The sequence below is a fragment of the Culex pipiens genome, chromosome 2, assembly GCF_016801865.2.
Source record: "Culex pipiens pallens isolate TS chromosome 2, TS_CPP_V2, whole genome shotgun sequence".
NCBI lineage: Eukaryota > Metazoa > Arthropoda > Insecta > Diptera > Culicidae > Culex > Culex pipiens.
Window position 1 is genome coordinate 210,300,664 of NC_068938.1, and position 24,565 is coordinate 210,325,228.

General features: G+C 36.4%; 1 protein-coding gene across 3 annotated transcripts; it reads right to left on the bottom strand.

Moving 5' to 3' along the window:
- Positions 1-755: 755 nt before the first annotated feature.
- On the bottom strand, positions 756-17,554 carry LOC120412364 (eukaryotic translation initiation factor 5A). Of its 3 annotated transcripts, none has more exons than XM_039572788.2 (4): positions 17,402-17,554; positions 9,502-9,900; positions 6,099-6,297; positions 756-6,022 (listed from the first exon to the last, which is right to left on the bottom strand). In XM_039572788.2, the coding sequence occupies exons 2-4, from the start codon at positions 9,708-9,710 to the stop codon at positions 5,948-5,950; spliced, it is 483 nt and encodes a 160-aa protein (XP_039428722.1). In that variant the 5' UTR covers positions 9,711-9,900; positions 17,402-17,554; the 3' UTR covers positions 756-5,947. The 3 variants fall into 3 exon arrangements, with proteins under 3 accessions (XP_039428722.1, XP_039428723.1, XP_039428724.1); XM_039572789.2 differs by lacking the exon at positions 17,402-17,554 and adding an exon at positions 17,339-17,362; XM_039572790.2 differs by lacking the exon at positions 17,402-17,554 and adding an exon at positions 17,183-17,204.
- Positions 17,555-24,565: the final 7,011 nt, after the last annotated feature.

Genomic DNA, 24,565 nt, shown 5'->3' on the forward strand with positions numbered 1-24,565 from the left:
TTTCAAAATCTGGGAACTTAAAAAAAGAATAAAAATAGTTCGTACTCTATTGCGCAAAATCCTCGTCAAAATATCCAATCCAATCAAGACATTTTTGATGTGCCCACATTTTTTTCCGTGGTTTACGTCCCTTGCCTGAGCCAGGATGCCTCTGGCTAAAGTCCAGAAAGAAAGGATGGGCGAAACACAAAAAAAAAAAAACTAATTTTCTGCGTTAAAAATTTCCTAGACAAAAAAGTTGCACACAAAAACAGTTGACTTACAATAATCAGTTTTAAATAAATCTAAGGTTTGGCGAAAATTTTATGTTTATGCTGCTTTGAAAAATATAAACAAATCGATTCGAAATTTCCTTCTCAAGACACTTATTTTCGAACATCCACTTGCCCAATTTATACGCTGCAATGTTTTGTGGAAAAACGAATAATGCAAAATAGCTTCTTTTGGCATCAGCAATGCATGGACAAAGTTTCATTCTAATAATAATAATAAAAAAAACAAACAATTAAAAGTTGATTTGCCAAAACGTACTGAATTGCTCTGCAGAAACACTTCACATAGACGCCCTTGTTCCCATCGTGTCACTCAAGGTATGCAGCGAAGAGAAACTAGAATACTTCTTGGAAACTTGGTTTGAAGCAAAATCGTAATGAGTATTTTTCGGCTCTCAAATAAAACAACTTCTTAGAATAATTTTCATCAGATTTCTCAAATTTTTCGTTTTATTTCGCTCTCCTCCGCTTTGTGTGTGTGTGTGTTTGCTTCATTAGGACGAAAACAAAACATTTCTTTTTTTTGTGAGTGAGATGTCCTTCAACTTGGTTGGTTTCGCTTGTGTTACAACAACGTTTTATCTTTTTTTGTATTTCCTTCAATTAGTTACGCTTTTCTTTGCTCCACGCTGTGAAACCTTCCACGAACCGAAATTTAACTTAATTTGAAGCTTTTTGCAACTTTTTTTGCAGGCTATTTGAGAAGTCTGAAAACGTTATTTTTGTTTTTTTTTTTGAAAAAATAAAAAAATAAATGCCAACTTGCGTGAGTCTATTTGTTTGGGATCATTTTGTTAAATTTGCATTTTGGCGTGTGGAATAGAACTGAAAAGAAGCTGTCGGCTAGTTTTAGGGATAAAATTCGTTTTTTTTCGGTGACACTCTGGCAGTGTAAGATATGAACCTCGGGTTGCCTCTGTGTCATCTTGTGAAGAGTTGGTTTAGTAAACGAAAGGAATTTCTCCTGCTCTCCTAAAACGGGTTTCATCTGTATTCTCGTGTGAGTGTTTGGTTTGTGTGTGTTTGTTAAAAATCCAATTGGTCGATCAATTTGTTAGGTCTTTTGTTTTAAACTATAGGTATTTGTGTATTTCTTCCACAGTTTTCATTACTTTTATCCTAGCACTTGTTTGTTTTTAGTTTCTTTTAAGCCTTTCACACCATTTTTTTTTGTTTACTGCTTTCTTTAGATTAATAGTTTTTTTTTCAGTACAGAGCGACAAATACGTAATTATTGTTTGCTTTAGATCTTTTTTCTTCGGATTATTATTTTTCAATTGTTTTGTGTCTATAAAACTATTTGTTTGTTTTGATAGAAGGAAATCATAACTAAAACGAAAATGGAAAATCTTTCAATAATTAATAAAAATGAAGATTCTCAAGAAATAAGTAAACCTATAGAGAAACTTATTCCATTTGCTTTTAAACCTCACCCATTCACTAACGCATTAGATTGTAAAAAAGATTGCTTCCATTATAATAATAACATTTAACGCTTTTTTGTTTCTTTTATTTTCCACATTTTGTGTTACTCTTTACTTTCATTTGTTTAGTTACCCTATTACAGTTTTTTTTCTTCTTCTTTGTTTATATTTAATAATCTTTGTTTTCCTCTTTCTCGCTTTTTTTACTTCCTCCTTCTAATTCACTTGTTACTTTAGTTTTCGCACTTGTTAGTTATTTGTGTATTTTTTTTCTTTCGTTCTTTCATTCTGCTTTCTTTCGGCCCTACCTGACTTTCGTGTGATACTTTTCGGTTCAGTTTGATTTTTTCTCTGTTTCTTGCCTTCTCTTTTCACTTCTTATGAGATTTTTTTTTCTTTCTGTCGCCACGCGATGCCACCTCGCTGTAAAAATTTTGCCATGAATACATGCATAATATAAAATTAACTTATGTTTTTATAGTAAATAAAAACTGGTTCACTTACCTGCTAAAGGAGTTATTAGACTATGACAAACAAACAAACAAACTGCTCTGTTTGTTTGCCTGCATTTGTTTACAGAAACGGCAGCCTGCATACATTTGGATTTGTTTGCGATTTTGGCAAATTGTCAAACACGAAAAAGTGCAAGTTTGTTTGCCATAGTCTAATACTTCCTTAACACATGATCTGAACATAAAATAAAACAACGGAACATTTAAGTTTGTTCGGGGACCATCCATAAACCACGTGAACACATTTTTGGAAATTCTAGATCTTTCTCCTCTGGTGTGGACGATTGCCCTCAAAAAGAATCGTTTTTGTATGGAGCGTAGAAAATCGCCACCCTTTATAATTTTAAAAATTTTAGGAAACGTTTATTTCCAAAATTACCGGATTTCAGGAAATGTTTATAATCTAAAATTTGAATTTTGGCTTGAAATTTTGAAAAAATATTTCAAATCTAGACATTTTCAGTGCTTAAATTTAATTTCTAAATCTGATGGTTTAATTTGGGGATATCTGATTATTTTCTGATTTTTTAAATCTTATTTGTTCAATGTCTCTTCGACAATTTTATAGCAAGATTCCTAAAATAATGTTAGAAATGGTCACTCATGGTCATTATTTTTAAAAATCAAAAAACTGCTAATATTTTGCTGAAATCAAACTTTGATCGGCTATCTTGAAAACGAGGCACATTATCAAAAAATCTGTAAAGTACTTTCGGCAGCAAATTCAAATTTTTAACAAAAATGCATGTATAAAATTTCAGATTTTTCCAAAAATTGTTTTTTTTTTCAAAACTTCATAAGTCGGCGCAAAATTTTAGGCCATACTTTATGGCTTTACTACACTCAGAAGTTGCCGGCTTTGGTCCCCTAAAACATATGAAAAATCTCGTAAACCAAAAAATACATTTTTTTCAGTACTGAGTTTTGTAAAAAAAATGTCAATAAAAAATCAGCAAGATTTTTTTTTCCGTGTACTTACTATTTCTGAACAGTTTCTACACCTACAACTTTGCTGAAGACACCAAATCGATCAGAAAATTCCTCCCAAAGTTACAGAATTTCGAATATTTACGTACCATCTTTGTATGGACAGCTGCCAAAATTGTACGGAGACTTGTATGGCTTCTTTGGTCATAGGGAAGGCCCCCACAAAGTTTGAGCAAAATAAAAAAAAATACAAATAAAATCCCTTTCCGGTTTTGGTAGAGAATTGCTCTGAAGAGATTTTCAAAAACTTTAGCAGTGAAAGTTTTCATTTTTAAAACACAAAAAAAAAATTTGATGTAGCCAATTTGGACCACTTTTTATTGCAAAAGTAAGTTACTTTTGTAATTGTTTCTACCGACTTATGTAAATTGCAGTTAATCGTATTGTTCAGCAATGAAAAACTCGATAAAAAAAATCTAAGTGTGTATTTCACTACTCCACCTCGGTAAAAAAAAATCATGCAAACGTTTTGATAAACATGTAAACTGTAAAAACTGTTTAAATTAACAAAGTTTCCTGCAGTAGAATACCACCTTCATTCAGCATTTACAAATTTTAGAGCAAATTCTCCCGCATTTTACACTTTACTTCTGAAAAAAGTAAACACTTTCAATGAGAGTGTTGCATTTTTCTGTTAAACTACTCAAATTTGGTCTAAACTGCACCTGAATTAGGAGTTGTTAAGGAGGTATTAGACTATGACAAACAAACAAACTCGCACTTATTGACAGTTTTCTTGCTATGTTCGTTTGCAGAAACGTCAGCCTGCATACATTTTGCATTGTTTGCGAGTTTGTCAAACTGACAAACACAAAAAATGCTAGTTTGTTTGTCATAGTCTAATATCTTCATAAGTGTAAAGACTCAAATTATTTCAGTGTGTGTTGGAGCATTCTTTTATTACGTAAGACAGTTGGGGATTGAAGGCCGTTTTTTAATTTGTATGGACATTTTGTTACGAGGGGAGAGGGGGTCCAAACTTTCCAATTTTTAGCGTTATGTAAAAAAAGAACGCTCCCTTCACACAAATTCTGACAAAGAAACCTTGTTTGCAAATTTTTTTATATCTAATTTTAACATTTTCCGTGATGGTCAAAAATGTTTATCGCGAACTTTTCTGCGATAGAAGTAAACTACAGCTGTCAAAAATTCATTTTAACAAATTATCATTTGACTTTCACGAAATTAGAGTTGTGATTTTAAACGTGCGTTGTACACCAAGAATGACGTGGGACTACGTCCATTGTTTCTGTGTAGCCACAGACAAGTAGACGCAGCAAAAAAAAGTAACAAATTTCGGATTTTTCAACTAGGCAGAAAACAAAACAGAAGGAAGAAGCAAACACCGAGGTGACATCCCGCGACAGCCGTCCATTTGTCTGTGATTAAGGTTTTTTTCAGCACGCAGTTGAGGCAAAGCGAAGAAAACCCAAAATGTGGGGGAGGTGTGTGTGAAAGCTTCGTCTACGAATTCTTAGAGAGTATGATTAGTTTAATGTTCGCTTGGCGCAGTCTGTTTTTGTGAGTGTGTGTTGGTGATTCAGTTCGTTTGTGGTCGATAAATTGCAGCAATTTTCACCACCTTTTTTTTACTTGAGAAGAATTTCTTTAAAGTGTCAAGAAATAAGCCAATTCATGAGTGGGGGTTTGGGGAAAACCTTCCATCGTATTTTTGTTAGAAAATTAAATATTTTATTCAACATTAGCTTGCGGATTGATTAAACTTGATTTTGTATGCATTTTTGGAATTAAGATGTTCCTTCATTTGTTTTGTGTCTCTCTCCTCCGGTTCTTTCTCTCCGCCACGTCCTTGTCTCCTCGTCATCTCGCGCGTGTCTTTCTGTTGTTTGTGAGTTGTGTTTCAGTGAATTTCTTTGCTCATTGATTTTGCTGCTTGGTTTTTTTTTCATTAAATTATTATAATATTTTTATTATATTATATTGGTTTGTTGTTGTTTTCTTTTCCTCCTTCTTTTAAATTTATTATAATAATTAATGTGTGTTTTCGATTTTTTGTTTTCCTTGCCAGTTCTTGTCGCGGTTGCTTGACGATTTTGCATGACGAACGCACAACCACCAAAAAAAAGAAGAAGAAGAATTGAGGGGAACAACTCTCTCTCTGCGCTCACAGAACCCAAACCCGTCGAAAGAGAGGATTGTTTCTCGTGGTGCTGTTTTCAGTTTGTGTGCCTTCGGGCTTGGCTGTGAGTGTGTGTTTGTGTGCTACGTCCGTTCGTCGTCGATTTTGGATGCTTCCGGGGGCATGGTTGTTTGTGTGTGTTTTTGTCTCAAGCGCGCGCTCGCTCTCTCACTTTCGGTTCGCTCACACTGTCTCTGTCTCGGTCTGTCTCGCTTTCTCCCCTCTTTCTCTCACTTGCCCTCTCTCTCTGATCTCCACCTCAGTTTGATTACTTTTACCAGAAAGTATTATCTTTTATTATGTTTTGTTTTGCTTCCTTTAATTTGTAATAATAGCTGTATACTAAGAGATGCAACTGTGTGTGTTTGTGTTGTTGTGTGCAGTACAGAAAAGGGAGGTTTGCCCTATTTGCCTGCCTGCCTGCTGCGTGTGTGTACGGTTTTGTTTTTTGTTGTGGAGTTGTGATTTTTTTTACTTGCAATAGCTCAATTGGTTTTGTTGGTTTGTTGGGGTTGCTGAACTTTTTTTTTATTATTAATTTCTTGTTCTTTTTTCTTTCTGCTGTGTGTGGGTGTGATTCGCGGGATGTTTCAATAAGCAACGGGCGAGGTATTAGTTTTTATCAGCAGCAGTGTTGTTCTTGATGGCAATCACAGTTTCTTCGCCGCATGATTTAAGAACGGTACACTGGAAAAAAAAGAGAGAAGACAACATTAGCTCAAACCGCTCAATTTCAACCAGCTTCAGCGCTTCGAATACTCACAACTAATTCCTTGCCGGCGTCGTATTCCGCGCGCAGCTGGGTTCCCAGGTCACCGTCGGGAATCTTAAGATCTTCACGCAAATCGCCGTTGTCATTCAGCAGAACCAGAAAGCCATCATCGATGTCGGTGAGCTGGTAGTCTTCGCGCTTAACGTGGGGTACGTCCATGTTATGAGTGGATGGGCAAATATCTTCGTATCTGGTGGGAGGGAAGAACAAGGAATATTTCAGCATTTTTCAAACATCTCTAAACAAATCAAATACAAATAAACAGTAAAAGTAACTGTAGAAGTTAAGTACAAACATGTGCCCATGGTGATTCTTTAGGCGCACACATTTCCAAAATTACTTCTGACGTTTGCTCTGCGCACCGTTCGTCGCTAGTTGGTGCATTGAAATCACCAACCTGCTTGAAGGAACGTGCGCGCTTTGGTTACAGGCATGACCAGCATGACAAAGAACATTGGGGCAATTTTCCTCGAGCAATTCTCCACTCGGTCTTTTTTTTTTTAATTTTTGTATTTTTTAATCCGACTGATTTTTTTTTTGGTGCCTTCGGTATGCCCAAAGAAGTCATTTTACATCATTAGTTTGTCCATATAATTTTACATACAAATTTGGCAGCTTTCCATACAAAAATGATATGTAAAAATTCAAAAATCTGTATCTCTTGAAGAAATTTTTTGATCGATTTGGTGTCTTCGGCAATGTTGTAGGCATGGATAAGGACTACATTGAAAAAAAAATGATACAAAGTCACTAAAACTTGATGCAAAAAAAACACTATTTTTAATTCTTTTAATTTCTGATATGTTTTTGGGGACATCAAATGCCAACTTTTCAGAAATTTTCATAACGAGCAAAAATCTTTGACCGAGTTATGAATTTTTGAATTGATACTGTTGTTTTTTTTTTTTCAAAAAATCAAAATTAAAAAAAATCATGTTATTCGCTCTACAGCATTGCCTTGGCGTTCTCGATTGCGAGATTCCTACTCGAAACTAGGTGTTCGAAGGCTTGATTGTTGAGGCAATTGCAAACCTCTTTTTACACCTAAGCTTCCATCCACCCCGGGATTCGAACTGACGACCTTTGGATTGTTAGTCCAACTGCCTACCAGCGACTCCACCGAGACAGGACTCCTACACCTGGACTGAGCTAACGACCTAACCTTTAGGTTAGTCCGGGGCCAACATTTACTTCCCTTCCGACGGAAGGCGTGATCAAACAAATCTCGTCTCGAAAAATGCCACCGGGACCGTCTGGGATCGAACCCAGGCCGACTGGGTGAGAGGCAACCTTGCTTACCCCTGCACTACGGTCCCGAATTAAAATATTGGTCGCAAAAATTTTTCAACTAAATTTTTCAATCAAAAAAATTGAATTTGCAATCAAAAAGTACTTCAATGAAATTTTAATAAAGTTCACCGTTTTCAAGTTATAGCCATGTTAAGGTAACTTTTTTGAAAATAGTCGCAGTTTTTCATTTTTTTAAATTAGTGCCCATGTTTACCCACATTTGAAAAAAAATTGAAGGGCTGAGAACATTCCCTATATTTTGCTTTTTTGAACTTTGTTGCTACGACCCATAGTTGCTGAGATATTGCCATGCAAAGATTTAAAATCAGGAAAATTAATGTTTTCTAAGTCTCACCCAAACAACCTACAATTTTCTAGTGTCGATATCTCAGCTACTAATGGTCCGACATTCAATGTGAAAATATGAAACATTCGTGGAATTAATCAAGGCTAACATTCCAAAAGGGCCAAACATTCAATATTACAACCTTTTGAAATGTTAGTCTTGATTTTTTTTTTGGGAGGGTGATCCAGCCGCACATCGTTGATGTCGAAACCTCTAAACTGGGCCCTCGTCCTGTCACGTCCGTCAGTAGTCTTGTCGTACATTACAACTAGAACCAGATCTGCCAATGAATTAGTACACTTCGACCAAATAAACACTGACGCTGTATGGATCTGACTCTAGAATAAATGCACAGTTGTGTGTTATTCATAAGTCCAAAATGTTCAATTATTCATATAAGTCCAAATATTCATTTGCGGATAACTACCTAATTTGAATTGAATACATGATTTAAAGCAACCTATCCGAAAGCTACTCTTATCTCAAATCCCCGACATTTTAATTGTTAACCAAAAAAAAAACGTTTCTTTTAAAACCTGTCTGGCTTCTTTTAAAAAACAAAAAAAAAAATAACAGTTGATATTTTACAAGTCGTGAATTGAAAAAGAGACGACCATTTGTTCGTCAGAATTCCAGTAGATCCTCGATTCGCAACAATGGTCGATACAATCATAATCCGACAACCGTTAGTTCAACAGATCAACGAATTTAGTCCGATATCATTTCACTATTGATTGATCGAGACTCTATGGAAATTTTGACAAATCAGAATGGTTTCTATGCTACTTTAATGAAAATCACCGATTCTGATAGAATTACTAAATTCACTATTACTAATTTTGTCACTAAATAACTAAAGGCAAAATATAAAAAGTTGATATTTATAGTTAAAATCCTAAATTCTACACAAACTAATTTTTTTAAAACCCGCATCCTAACCTGACACCCACATTAAGATAGGGAAAAATCACATATGTAGCGGTTTATTGTACAAATGTGATATTTCCACTATCAGAGAACCTCCTTGTCTCGATGACAGCTTACCGGCCATCGATTAAGCCCTGAGACTGCGTCAAAGTGGGTTCTCGCAGCATGAAGTGGTGTCCATGTGTAAAAATGGAAGCTTCAGCAATATACTGAACACTTCGATTTTAATTCCACATCGAATCAAATCATACTCTTTGCCAAACAAGCATCAAACCTATGACACTCATTATGACAAAGCCCAGGGAACTTCAGAGGTGCAAACTCTTTGAAAAGGAAATGTAGCGTTTACCAAATCCATCATTGAATTTCTAGTACAACTCGATGCACTAAACTAACATTAACTACGTTTTTCAACGCCATTCCGGTTATGTCTACGATATCACTACTTCGGTTTTGACGAAGGACTTCGTATTAGGGCTCTCTATACGGAGTAGCAATCCAAAATTTCTCGAAGCGAAATGAATCGCATAAAGATGAAACACCCTTCCTCATGTTGGGACGTGCTATTCAAGTAACTTAAGTTCTTCGTCATGATGGGTTATCCTTGTAGCTTTTAACACTGTGCCTTTTTTGTTGTTCAATTTGTGCAAGCTTTGTACAAACATGTGCCCATGCGGGACTTGTTCCCGCGGACACACATTTCCAAAAAAGCTTCCTGCAGTTTGCTCTGCGCACAAAGTTCGAATCCGCAAGCCGGGTGAACAATCACGTCCGGCCTGCTTTCATCGAACGTGCACACACCCTTGAATAATTGATCGAAAATGTACTCACTTTTTGCCGGAGAAGATGTCGATGCCGACCATGTGGACCTTGGCGTGGCCGTGCTTGCCGGTCTTGGAGGTGGACATTTCGACGATCTTGCACGGACGTCCCTTCAGCATGACGTGACCATTTTTGCGCAGCGCCGAGCACTGCATCGGGAAGGTGGCGGACGCACCGGAGTCTCCGGCCTCGAAGTGGGTATCCTCCATTTCGGCCATGGCTGTTGGTGTTGGTGGTGGCGGCGGCGGCTTTTTCTTGGATCAACCAAACGAAAAACTCAACTCAGCTCTCAGCTCTGGTGTGTGCGGTCGCGCGCTGCGTCGATTTATACAGGGACTGGGCGGTACCTGCTGTATAAATGCGGATCTTTATCGGCGGATGGTGACGATCTTAAAGATCTTTCCTACGCTGTAACGGGGAAACGGGTTGGTGAGATTAGTTGTTGGTATTTTTAGGAAGCTCGAATGGGACAATTGGTAACACAGTGTGGTGTGGTTCTGACGGGGTTCCGACGCACTTTGACGACAGTTGGAGGATTCTGGAACGCAAGAGGACGCTTTCATGATGTGACCACACGACTGCCAGCAGAGGACTAGATCTGGGACATCTATTCGCAACGCGGTTTTGTACAACCCTCAGTAGGAAATCAATCGAAGCTATTGCAAAAATCGACACAATTCATCTCAAGGCTGTTATTACGCTCTCGAAAAACAAGATAGATAAGAACGCCCAACTATCTCGCCAGAAACCAGTCATTCAGAAAGGGGCCAAACTGCCGCGGTGCTCAATGAAGCAGCACCGAAAAATGGCATCTTGGAGTTGGTTGCACCTCCCCGGCGTCATCGTCGTGAGAATTTGTCATTTCATTATTATTTATAGCGCGCACGTATATCTCCCGTTCACGTTTGTGACTCTAGGTTAGATCTGAGGTGCGGTGACAACGTGACGACGACGCGGATATTTGACGCTTGAAGAGGTGTTCCCCGGCCTTGGCCTTTTTTGAACTAGAACGATGCGAGTTGATGAGTCGATTTGAAAACGAGACAGAAATTCAGCAAGCAGCTTCCCAAACACGGACGTGAATGTCAAGTACCTAGTAGAGATAAATCTGGTTTTACGTATTCCTCTTTACTCCGATAATGTCTACTAAATATTAACTTTGACTTTTTTCAGAAATACTTGGTTAAATTGGTAGCATCAGATCCAGATGAGTTGGTAACTTTAAGATTTTGACTGCATTTCAGAGGAAACTTGTTCAATTGGTAGCATCAGATCCAGATGAGTTGGTAACTTTCAGATTTTGACTGAATTTCAGAGGAAACTTGTTCAATTGGTAGCATCAGATCCAGGTGAGTTGGTAACCTTCAGATTTTGACTGAATTTCAGAGGAAACTTGTTCAATTGGTAGCATCAGATCCAGATTAGTTGGTAACTTTCAGATTTTGACTGATTTGCAGAGGAAACTTGTTCAATTGGCAGCATTAGATCCAGGTGAGTTGGTAACTTCCAGATTTTGACTGAGTTGCAGAGGAAACTTGTTCAATTGGCAGCATCAGATCCTGGTGAGTTGGTAACCTTCAGAGTTTAGCTGAGTTGCAGATTAAACTTGTTCAATTGGTAGCTTGAGATGGTGACCTCAAAATGGTTTATAGAGGAGACTCAACCAGAACGAAATTCGAACACCTAACCGAAAACTCATCAACCAAAATAAAGGCAAACCAACTGCTCCAACTAAAAGTGAACACGTTTACAGAAAAAAAAACGTGTGACACCAAGTTCAATCCGACACATCGCACAAACCGCGTTGGAGCTCGTTCAAGACCACGCGGAGCGCGTTATCAGCCAGTAAAGAAGAAGAAACCGTCTTCGCTATCGGTTGTTGCACAACGCGAAATACAAAAGAACACCTTTTTTTGAACCCCTCAAAAAGAAGAAATTTTACTTGCTCCCTGCAAATTATCGATTGAAGTTGGAAGCTATTTAAATTGTTTAAATCGTTCTTCCACGATGAAAAGACTTTCACATCAGAAGACGACATTCTAGCGAGACTAAAAATAACCGTCGAGAACCGCATTCTGCCCGACGATTAAGGCGACATGGAGCTATCACCGCCAATGCAGTGTTGTTACATTCTCCAACAATCTTAAAAAAAATCTGTGCTTGAATCGAGTTCGTCCTATTTTGAGATTCTTTCCAACTTTCAAGAAGGTTTTCTTACCCAGCGGTCAAAAGGAAAGAGAAATGGGCGAAAAAAGGGAAAAATCAACCAGACGCCGCGAGAATCAGCTGGAAGACGATGACGGCGACGAAAAACGAGGTGAGATTTTTCTCCGTCATCCTAATCGATTTACATTCCGGTACTAATTGTGATTCGCAGTAGCAGCAGCAGCAGCTGGAGTTGTGGCGCCGCTCGCCGAAAAAAAAAATAAGGACAATAACCCGAATAAATTTGGTGTAAACATGCCCTTTTGTAAATATTGTTGAGTATTCTGCAAAATGTGTTTTAAGTTTATAGTAAGCTTCACACCGCTTTCAAATAAGCTTCAATTTAAAAATTCGCCAAATTAAAAAAAAATCTTGAAAAAGCATTGGACAGAAGACCATAAAAAATTAAAGTTTACGGGGTCAATATAGGTTGTTTTTACTAACATTACCTATGCTTTCAGTAAAAATTAGTATGCAGTAAATGCGAAAAATTAACAAAAAATAGAAAAAAGCGACTTTAAAAATATGAAAAATCACTTCAAATGCAAAAAATAAGCCGATTGCTATCAGAAACAAACATAAACCTCCATCAGGGGTGACATTGGGTCAGGGGGCTGAGATTGGGTCATACAAAAATGCTGAAATTTTTTTGACCCAATTTCACTCCTGATGACGGAACTAAAACATGATAAGTGAGCAATTCTCCCAGAATTCGAAAAAAAAATATTTGTGTTTTTTTTTTTTCATTTGGCTCAAACTTTGTGGCGGCTTTTCCTTTGATCAATGGTACAAAAATATGTTTAAAAAAAATTCTTTATAATGAAGTTTTTGATCGATTTAGTTTCTTTGGTGATGAGGAACATTTAGAAAAAATAATTTATTTCAAAAAATAAAAATTCATTGAGTTTTGTTTTTTTTTAAATCCACAATTCATTAATTTTTGATTTTTTTTTTTGGAGTTCAATAATAATTGAAATTTTGAAATTCAACAATACAAATAATTCCAAATAAAAATTAGAAAATATGGAAAAACTAACTTTTAAGAAATTTCAAATAACAGAATAATTTAATAAATAATAAAAAGAAATCTCAACAATTAATATCTGAAATTTGAAAATTCAAAATATGCAGAATTGAGTAATAATTATCATTAATGTATTTATGAATTCTATAACTCAAGAAAATTAAAATTTAAAACCTGAATTTTTTTACAAATAACAAGTCTGGAGTTTTTTTTTTGAAAAGGTCCAATAAACCAAATTTCCAGTGTTTGCTATTTGGGTGTTTTTAATACCTCTGACTCAAAGTGGTTTCAAAAACACCAAAAAAATCAAAAACTTGAAATTTGGTTTATTGGACCTTTTAAAAAATCCAAAAGTCGAAATTTCAAAAGTTTTGAAAATATGAAATATAAAAAAAATTCGAACCTCGAAATTCTAACATTCAAAAACTCCATTTTTTCCAAATAAAAAAAAAAGAAATTCTAGATTAAAAAAAAAATAGGAATTAAAAAAAAGAATTTAGGAATTTAAGAATTCAAAAATTTAAAAATTAAATTTAAATTTAATAAAAATAAAAAAAAAGCATAATTTTCTAATTTCATATTATCATAATTTCATAATTTTATAATTTCATTACATTTTAATTTCATAACTCCATAATTTCATAATTCTATAATTTCGTATGTTAATAATTTTAAAAATTTTGTATTTTTAGCTTTGAAATTTAAGAATTTCATATTTGTTATTTAAGAAATTTTAAATTATCGATTTCTTAATTTTGTTGATGATTATAAAATTTCAAAAAACGAAAATTCGACGGTAACATTTCAAAAGGCATCATGTACATTTTGACACTTTCTGGGTTATTGAATATACTGAAAGTACTTCTAATAAGCTACCTCTCCACCAAAAATGAGCAAAAGTTACTTCAGTAAAGTCTGTTTAATCAGGATTTTAAATAAAGTAACATAAACAAAATCTCTGCCATCAGCAGTCCCTGTTTATATAGCCCTGTCAACCTGTCAAACAAAAGGCTACATAAACCTCGTGACGAAAAAAAAAGCAACAAGAAAAAAGCGCCATGTACATTCGGCGAAGAAAAACGAATCATAACAAAGCGCCTCCCTCAGTGACAGCAGGGTGATATCGACGTTGGTGATTTCAAAAGAAGTTATGTTTGTTTTTCTCAAATAAAATTACGGAAATCATGTTTTATTGAATATGGATGATCAAGTATCAACAAAAGCAACGTTTTTCATCGTTTGTTATCATTAGAACATCTTATTTTGCTTTTATATAAAAATGGTAATTGAAAATGGATGCTCAACATTCAAATGCGTTTTTCTCAAAACGCATGGTTTGTACATGATGCTTTTTGAAATGTTGGCATCGAATTCATAAATTTTTGATTTTTTTTTAATCCACAATTCATTAATTTTTGATATTTTTATGAATTCAATAATAATCTGTAGTATTAAAATTAAACAATACAAATAATTCAAAAATAAAAATTCGAAAATATGGAAAAACTAACATTTCAAAAATTTCAAATAACAAAATAATAAAAAAAAAAATAAAAGGAAATTTCAACCATTTTTAATACCTGAAATTTGGAAATTCAAAATAAGAATTGAATAAAAATTTTAAATTTTAACTATTTATGAACTCGATAGCTCAAGAATTTTAAAATTCGAAACCTGAAAAATTTCAGAAATAACAAGTCGAATTTTCGAATGTTTTAAAAATCTGGAATATAAAAATTCGAAAATACAAATTTACGAAAATCTCAAAACTCTTATATTCGAAAACTCTATTTTTTCCAAAATTCAAAAAAATTAAAATTCTAGAACGAAAAATAAAGAATTAATTCTCTAATTTCATAACTTTATAAATTCATTATTTCTAAATTTCATAATTTTACAATTTCATTACTTTTTAATTTCATAATTTGAAGACTCCATAATTCCATTTTCATAATTTCATAAGAAGAATGCGCAACATTTTTTGACCGCGTTCCTTCCTATCTGCAAACTTAGCTTAACAAAATTGCAGTATTTGAATTTTTTTTTAAATTCATAAAATTTTCTGAAAATGCGCCTGAGAAATATTTAAGATTAGGCTTTTGGTTGTTTAGATACAGCGAATGAAACAAAAAGGAACAATAAAATTCATTAATAATAAAAGTCTCGCCCAATCATTTCATCATTATATGATGCCAATATCCCAGCAACTAAAGGTCCAATTTCTAATGTTAAAAAATGACAACATTTGTGAAATTCCCTGATTTTTTCGAAAAAAATATTTAGACAGTTTTGGAATCAAGACTTACATTTCAAAAGGGCGTAATATTGAATATTTTGTGAGGATTTTTTGACAGTTCGATTAAAAAATTTGATGAGCAATTTTTATCAAACTTTAAATTGCAACCCACTGCTAAAAATGCATTGTTTTAAAATAGAACTTTCGAACAAACTTTGCGCTTCCCAAACACCGACGTGAACTTCCTGTACCTAGAATGCCCTAAAATTGGCCCCCGAAAAAAAACGCTTCCCTAACACGGATGTGAACTTCGAGCACCTACCCAATGTAAGTTTATCAAAGCCATCATTCAATTTCTAATATTTCCGATATGAACTAAACTGACATGAACTATGTTATTCAACGCCATACCGATTATGTCACGGTCTCACTACTTGGTAGAGATTTAGAGTCAATCACATCAGATGTATTTTTTTAGATTTAATGAAGCGGAAATCCATATTCCAAACTCTTGCAATTCGCAACTAATTCAGTTTAGAGCGAGTTTTTTTACCAGTGTGAAACAGGTCGTATCGAGGTGCTCCGATTTGGGTTAAACTTTCAGCGTTTGTTTGAGATGAACTCATGCCAAAAATGAACCCTACTTGACAAAGGGAAGTGGGGTAAAACGGGCTTTGAAGATTGTAATTTGAACAAATTTCAATCCATTTCAACGAATCATCTTTAATATGATATGATCAAACATGAAATTCGTGCTACTTTAACTTTTGATCTTAGCTTCTAGCATTAGAGTTTTTCAATTTCCAGCAAAATCACTCAAGATTTCATGGTTCTGTACCAGCTACTTGCAACGAAACGCCCATACAGGGAAGCGAGACTCCCCCGTTAGAGCAGTTCCGTGAATAGTTATGCTGATTAGTTTTACTGTAGCAAGATTAAATAGCATCGCTCTATAGGGATACTGAACGACACAGAGTGTACTTGCGTTGGCTTCTGAATGCTGAGATCAAAAATTTCTAAGATCAACAAATCAATTCCATTCCGGTTACGTTTGTAACTTTACGCGAACAACCTTTCTCACCCAAGCTGGCGCTTATCACCAAGTGGCTCAACACCCAAGTTACGAGCAACCGATCGAATCGGTTTAACTTTTCCCCAAGTCTCGACTAAATCAAATGCCACCTCCCAGCACCACCTGTTGCCAAGGGGAGGGGGTGAGTGGAGAGACTGGCAAGCAACGGGAAAGCAGCGTGGACGAGGTCAAGCCCCCGCGAATCGCTCTTGCTTCACGGGAGGACGAACATCATCATCCACCACGTGTAACACATACGACGATCGATGTGTGTGGAGGACACGTTTCCTTTGCGTCTTTTACACTTTGGAGGTGAGGTGAATCGATTGATTGCTTTTTCTGCAACTTGCAAATTTTCAATCAAATTGAGCATTTTTAACGAGCGATTCACTGGAAGTAATTTTAAAATCACGCTAAAAATAGTTTCTCCAAACTTGCTCGAATCGATTTCGCTGGCCACACTGGCATCGCGCGGTGGGTCACTCCTCCAGACTTTACTTCGCGTAGGATTTTCTGCCAATATTTCTCATTTTCCGTTTTGTCATGTTCGTGTTTCTTTGCCTTCTTCTCCTTCTCCTCCTGGATTTTTACCTGCCCAACCTTCTTGGGTTTCTTTCGGGGTCAGGTCGAGTTTCAAAATCTGACTTTGACTTCGATTTGTAGTCACTTCCTGGACTACAATATCCGTTCTGTATAGCGAACCATGTTCCACCGTGCCGGGGAGGTGCGTCCCCTCCGGCAAACCCTCCTCCTCACCAAGTTTCGCTTCTAGCCACGTCGACGTTCAACGCACAGCCTGTCATCGCAAGCGAGAAATTCCTTTCCGATGACATCGCAGAATCCGAAATTCCGGAACATCCACGACGAGCGCACTAACCAGTTCCGGAGGAATTCCTCCACGACTTGGCAACGGCGTCCCAAGTTCGCAAAACGATGTAAATACTCACGTCACTTCGCCCAAGGGAAGCAATCGAAGCAAGCTGGGGTAAACAATGCACAGTTGCTGTCAGAAAAAATAACGCTGACCACTTCCGGCCGTCACCGGTCGCACCTGGACTGTCCAGAATTTTCCCCCCACAAACCAAGTAGGCCGACGACGACGATGGCACTTTTTCCTGCACCACTCTTCCTCCCTTGCGCCGGGTCCTCCTACCTTCTCACTCCTTTGGCAACACACAGAAATCACACTCCTCGTCCAGCAGAAAATTTTCCACCCGGAGTTTGACCACCGCCGGACCGCAATCCGGCGGAACCTTCACCACGGACGCCCTGGGCGGAACCTGCCGCGTCAAACCACACCACCGGTTACCGTCTGCGGGCCTTCCGTCACGGCCGTTTTCCAACCCGGGAGCACCACAAAGCACCAACTCACATGTGGAGATCAAAATGGTCACGGACAAAAGAAGATCGCAACTGAACGTTGCGGAAATACATCGGCGGCGGCGAAAATAAGACGAGGGAAAAGAAAAGAGGGGGTTGGTCATAAACTACGTCGTCGTAAAATCTGTATTTTCTACCCTCCTCAGCAAACGTTGTTTTTTCTCCATACAAAGTTTTTGATTTTTGTATCGAACACACCCCTCCCTCTCCCCCACCCAAAAGTGACTACGTAGTTTATGGACGACCCCAAGCCGGCTGTCAAATTGTGCGTTTCTCGCCTGTCACACGAATTTCCGGCTGTTGATTTCAAGGCAGCTGTAGCATAGGTAAGCGCTATCTTGGTTTGCATTAGTGTGAGTGCAGTGCGATTTAAATCGAATTCCGTTTTACGAAAAACTTCTCTTGTTTTATCTATCTTCACCCCGGGATTCGAACTGACGACTTTTGGATTGTTATTCCCGAAAAAGACACGCGGCATACCCGTCTCGAAACGACGCGCCGCACTTTCGGCAAATGCGCGCTGTCAAATCCCATAAGGCTTTCTAGTCAGAAATTTACCAACACATTCAAAGTATGTTTACATGACAGCTGGACGTTTGTTTGCATCAGGTTTCCTATCTCTTTCTAGCAAAAATTTTTTGTCAGGCGACTTCTAGCTGGTTTTTTTTGACTGACTGCCCGATATGTCAGCCAACATACTTCGCAGGACTGTGACAGCTACAGCTCGATCATTAGGTCTATAGAGTTATTTACGTGCGCATGTATTGCGTATACATACACGAAAAAAAGTGAGGTTAAATTTTGTCCGGCCAGCAAAATCAAATGGTGCGCTAGTGTGTGTACGCGAAACGTCATAAAGCTCTATTCCCGTACTTGCAGAATTGCAGAATTTCTGCAGGATCTGCAGAATTCTGCAGCCAGCATAAGTCACTTTTTTGCAGCACGTTCCCGTACTTTTCAGCTCGCTCTCTTCAACTCTCTCTTTTGCAGAAGTTCTGCAAGGAGAGAAGCGGCAAAATTTTTGCCTGGATAGCGCGTTCCAGTACTTTTTCTGCAATATTGTACACAGTTGAGTGAATTAACTCAAATTGGGTATTAAAGTTTTTTTATTATTTCAAAATATTAAAAAAATTGTTGCCAAAAATGAAATAGAAACACATTTGCCTCTAGAAAACGGAAATGTTTTTTTATGCAGCACAACATTTTATAAAATCAAGGATGTATTATTTATTAAGTCACTAGAAATTAATTATGCTTAGGTAGAAATTATATATTAGAAACAACTCAAAAAATTTACATTAGGTAAACCATTTTACAAATGAGAGTGGCAGGTACGTTTAATAAACATGATTTGAAAAAATTACAAACAAAGGTTTAATATAGAAGGGACCAAAAATACATGTTTTGATAGCAGAATGTTTGAAAGATTATTCAGGATAACATAAATAAATTATGACTGGATGTCACATGAGAGAACAACGGTGACGCAGCGAAATTGGCAAATAAAAAAAAATGAATCACAAACTCAAAAATTTTAAAACACATAAATTAAGAAATCTGGAAACTAAGAAATCCATAATTAAAAATATAAAAAACTAATATTTTCAAATTACAAAACTTTAAAAAAACATAAATCAGATATTTGAGAATTTTAAAAATGCAAATGATTATATCAGAAAAATGAAAAAATAATAAATCACAAAGTCAAAGTTTAAAAATTCAAATAATTAAAAACTGAACATTTCAAAATGTTTGAAATTTAAAAAAATCCTAATTTTAAAAATTAAAAATAAACATAATAAAGGTCGAAAAAAAATCGAAATAAAAAAACAATATTTTGAATATTTATGAGTGCAGAACACCAAAAATTCAAAAGCTATAGTTAAAAATAATAAGATAGAAAATTAAAGAAATTATAACTTCAAAAATAAGTAAAATTAAAAAATTCTGTCAATCAAAAATTTTAAAACAAAAATATAAATAAAATAGAAACAGTCAAAATTTCCAAACTCTAAATCGTCTAAATTTGTGTTTCTAACCTAAAATATGACTCCAAAAAATGTGTATTTTTTATTATTCAAGATGGCGAAGAAATTAAGAATTTAGGAATTTAAGAATTTAAAAATTGAAAAACTTCAGAGTTTCAGAATTTCAGAATTTTAATTTCGACAAAATTACATCATTTTTTTGGTTTATATACGAATACAAATTGGTAGCCGTTAAAGGTACAATTTACGATTTGCCAATTAAATTTACCTATTATTTAAAAAAACATATGAAGTATCTTCAAAATCAATTTATGATCAAAAATAATTCTTAAACAAATATTTATTTGAAATTATTAAACTCAAAAGAAATGTGTCTTTTAAAAGTTTTTAAAAACTATTTGTTTGTAAAGTACATTTTTTGTTGGGGTACTAGCCGTGCTGTAACACTATGGCTTAAGTTTTATCAGGTAAAAATATTAACACTAAAAAATCGCTTTATCATTTACATGAATGAACTCAGCCTGAAATCGTTAACATAAAAAAAAATCGTTCTCAATAAAACCAGACATAAAAAACAACCCCAACATCATTTATTATTACAAATAATAATAAAATGCTTGATTTCACCCAAATTGCAAATTTTACGTAAGCGTGTACTCAACATCCATCACACCAAATTGCAGTAAATTTTCAACAAGAAAGAGAAGAGAGAGCTTGCAGAAAAGTATGGGAACGGTTTTGCTTCAACTTCTAACTCTCTCATTGCAGAAGTTCTGCCTGAGACAAAAGTTACTTTTGTTGCAGAAAAGTACGGGAACGCTCTGCTGCCGTTTTTGTGCAGAATTGCAAAATTCTGCATTACGGGAATAGACCTATTGTTTGCATCAGGACACTGTGACGAGGAGTTCGTCATTTTTGAGTTAAATTACATTTTTTTCACTGGGCCTAGAAAGCCTTATACTGTGCGTTTTGTTTTTGTTGATCTTCTTCTTCGAATTGCATGGCATTGTTGCCGGGAATGTTTTTTATTGCACCAAAAGTGCTGAAAATCGCTGGCAACAATGTCTGCGGCACATTCTGAAATGCCGCGCGGCGTGTACCTTCGAAAGAAACGGACAATAGTTGAACTGCCTACCAGAGACTCTATTGAGACAGGACCCAGGGGACGGCTTCTACACCTGGACCACAGACAAACAGACGTAAATCTCTTTTTAATTCCATCAATCAGGAATATAACGGCTGATTTGAATTTAAACTTAGTTCTCGGATTATCCACCAGAATAGGATGGCGCTGCAATCAAGGCACACTTTCAAATGACGTTTAAGCTAGCGCGCCAAAAGTTTCAGCTAGCGCGCCAAAAGTTTTGTTTTTTTTTTTCTGCTGCTACTTGAGTGTGAGAATGGACCAGTTTGGAGAAGATTGATCGGTGGAATTTTTGGATCCGGACCCGCCTCCGGGTGTGGATTCCGCTGAATGGTATGTTGAGTATTTAGATAATCCTCAATCCTTCCCGGCCGAACCGTTAGAAGAAGAGACGCCGGATTGGTTTGAAAGTTTTATCACAAAACACGAGCTACAGGATGAAGATATGCCGGATGCGAACTGCGGAAGTCTACTGCTAGACCGACACGAGCCACTGGACGAAGAAATGCCGGAAGCTACGAGTAACGATTCCGGTGTTCTGAACATCGGAAGATTCTTAGGCTTGACTAGTCCGGCTGCGTACCGGTACATTGAACGATCAAACATACTGTGCTTGCCAAGCAAAATGACGCTCTCAAAACGTAACTCAGACATCCACTTGGAACCAGGGCTAAATCTTCCGCTCCTTGACCGTCTACACAACAAGACCAAACATTTTTCAAAGAAACAAAAAGCTGTGACCTTGGCCATTGATGGCGTGTCGATTAAGCCAAACTTGAGCTATCATGCCAAAAAAGATGTATTTTTTGGCTTCCCCGACAGTGGAGTCCGGCAAAGAATTGAGAAGAACGATCCGAGCCGCTTAGCGACGGAAGTTGTTGTTCTGATGGTTCAAGGTGTTGATGTACTGGAACCGTTTCATTGGGAACCGTACAAAAATGTAGACGCCCAGAAAAAGTCCAAGAAATCTTGGAGATTCAAGCAGGTTTGCGGACGCGGACGTGGACCGTCTGCGTGAGTTAAGAATTTGAACTTCTTGCATTCTTCTCGCATGTCGGTAAACAAATGTAAATGTTAGTAAACAAATCTCCCTCCTCTCACTACAACAAGAGTGACCGCGTTCACTCACACACTAACCAATTCTCATATACAGTGATGCTTAATGCTAGTATTGGCCACCAGATCGAGCTACTAGCTAACCTTTTTCCATTTTTTTGTGATTGATGGATTTTCGTTAAATTTGTTCAATGATTTACGTCTGTTTGTCTGTGCCTGGACTGAGCTAATCCGCTAAATCGAATGCTCGCTAATTCGAACGTATTCGAAATAAAAAGCACTCAGCCGTCAAAATCAGTTGTCAAACTGATGTTGACGTTTCAACACCATTGTTCGACAATTTCCTAACACGTGGTTTCAAGCTTTTGACAGCTGTCAGTCGTTCTAATTAGCGAATTTGGATTCACTCATTCGAATGCAGATTCATTCCAATTAGCGAATTCGCTCTGTATTTAATAAATTAAATGATAAAAAATAGGATTTAAAGAATTAAAAATAATCCAAAAATAAAAATTCTAAGATTCCTCAAATACCTAATATATTCTCAAATGATAACATTTTCAAATACTGGAGTTCAATTAAGAAATCTTCTAACTCTCATATTCTTGAATTCTTAAATTTCCAAATTCAAAAATCCTTGAATTCCTAATTTCCTAAACCTTTTTTTTATTCGCTAATTTATTTTTATTAGGTTCTCTTCGGTACCGAGACCTGGTTAGGACCGGAGATCAAATGCATAAAAATAAATAAATACAGTTTATCCGCACCGAACTTGCGGGACATGGTGCCGACCACCCTTTCCTGGTCCGAGCGGATCTTGCAACTCCTCAGCCGCGCGGTGAACTCGTAGAACATCTTCCACAGCTCCCCGAGGAACATCTTCCACAGCTCCTCCGTGCTGTAAAGCACTGCGTCTCCTTTCGCCTTGGGTTGGCCACCGGCGCCAGGGCCAGTGTTTCCTTGACTGCTCCTGCATCAGCTGCGGATTGTGGTTCTGTCTTCTTAAGCTTATCCGGGATCGGGACCGGAACCGGCAGCGGAGGGAAATCCGCCGCGGAGAACGACGCTACCACCGGACTCTGTTTGTCTTTCTTCCAAGCTGGCGGCTTCGGCTCGGACGCCTGCTGGATGAACTGCGCACGTTTGGTCAACTACGGTCCAGACCCTCGTGCGATCCAGAGCAGTTAGCACACTTTTTGGGTTGAGTTACTTCGACTTTACAGTGTTCCGCCCACAGTTGTTGCATCTGCTTTTGAGATAACAGTTCCTGGCTCCATGTCCCAGGCGGAGGCAATTCCTGCACTGGGTCACGTTGGATTGCTTGTTGTTGTTGTTTTTGTCACCCGCTAGCGCGCTGAATTTGTTGCTGTTGAGCAGGGTCTTCTCAACTTTTTCTCCTTCGATGACGATTCCAGTGACCTCGCTTCCGCTTCCGATTCCCGCGGACGGGACTAAAATCTTCCTCCTCGGAAATCCTCCACCTCCATTCGTGAAAAACTTCCAAGCACGCGAGATGACAACACGAGCAAAACACGTCTTAACTTGTCGCTAGCTGGCGACTTAGTCCTTTCCTAAACCTGCTCCAATTCTTAAAATTAATATATTCTCAAATTTGTACATTTTGGAGTCATATTTTAGAAATAAAAATGTCTTTATTGGATTTTAAATATTGACGAGGACTCACCGAGGACTTCGAACATGCAGAAAAATAAGGCATATATATAACGTTTTGTTGATTTAAAAATCAAGATTTTTGTTGAATTTACGCTAAACGTCAAAGCAACATTTTCAAAACAATAAAATATTTTTGTGGAATTGAGAAAATCAAGGTTTGTTTCAACGCAAAATCGGCGTTGATTATATTCAACCAAAATTTTGTTGAATCCAACCTCGTACAGGTTGATTCCACAAAATATTTTTCTGCGCGTATGTACGAACTGTTTTCAATTTTATAAAATTCCTGCCGAAATCAGAACAACGTAAGCAGAAATAAATGCCAAGTCTCGGCAAATTGTGAGTTAGTTAATTTTCCGAGGTTTAGCATTTTTCTGCCGAAAAAAAAATTGTTCTGTTTTCAGCAGAATTGGGTCCTAAAATGAAGCTTAGATTGCTGATATTATTGTTTACAGCGATAAAGCTTATTTTTCTGAGTACAATGACCCTTTGTACGACCACAAAGAGTTTAAAATGGATTTTTAAATCAATTTTGAAAAATTAACCTCGCGGTCCTTGTTGACAGAAAAGTTCCTACTTGACAGCTCGTTCCAAGGGGACCATAGTTGATACATCGAAAAAATGTTGTCTTGTAAAAAAAAAATTTGCATTAAAATGATAAAAAGTGATCAGAAATTGTTTTTAATCGTGTTTTTTATCGTTGTACATCAAAATTTACATAGGGCTTTAGTACCCAATTCTGCCGAGCTCGGAAATAAAAAAATGAGCATGTAAAAATTAGATTTATTTTGTTTTTAAATTTGTTGATGCATTATTTTCTAAATGGTGAACAAAATTAATTTTTTTCTATATGTTGATTGTAGCATTAATAAGTGATTTAATTGTTGAAGTTTTGAAAAAACAAAAACTTCAAATAAAATTTGTAACAGCCTAATCTTTGAAATTAATTTTTTTAATTGTTAAACCTTTCAACTTTTGATTTTGAATTTTGAATTTTTCCAATTATTTTTTTTAAATGTGTGTTTTTTTTTAAATTTACTTATCTTTTTTTGTTAAATTGACATTTGAATATTTGTTATTTTTGAAACATTTATATTTTGGAGTTTCTCAATTCTGGAATTTATAAATTTCTGTGTTATTTTTTTTAGTTTTTGATTTATTTAATTGTTAATTGTTAATCGTCCGACGGAACTTGGGCCCTTTACGTGCGAATAAAGCTTTATGACGTTTCGCGTACACACACTAGCGCACCATTTGATTTTGCTGGCCGGTCAAAATTTAACCTCAATCTTTT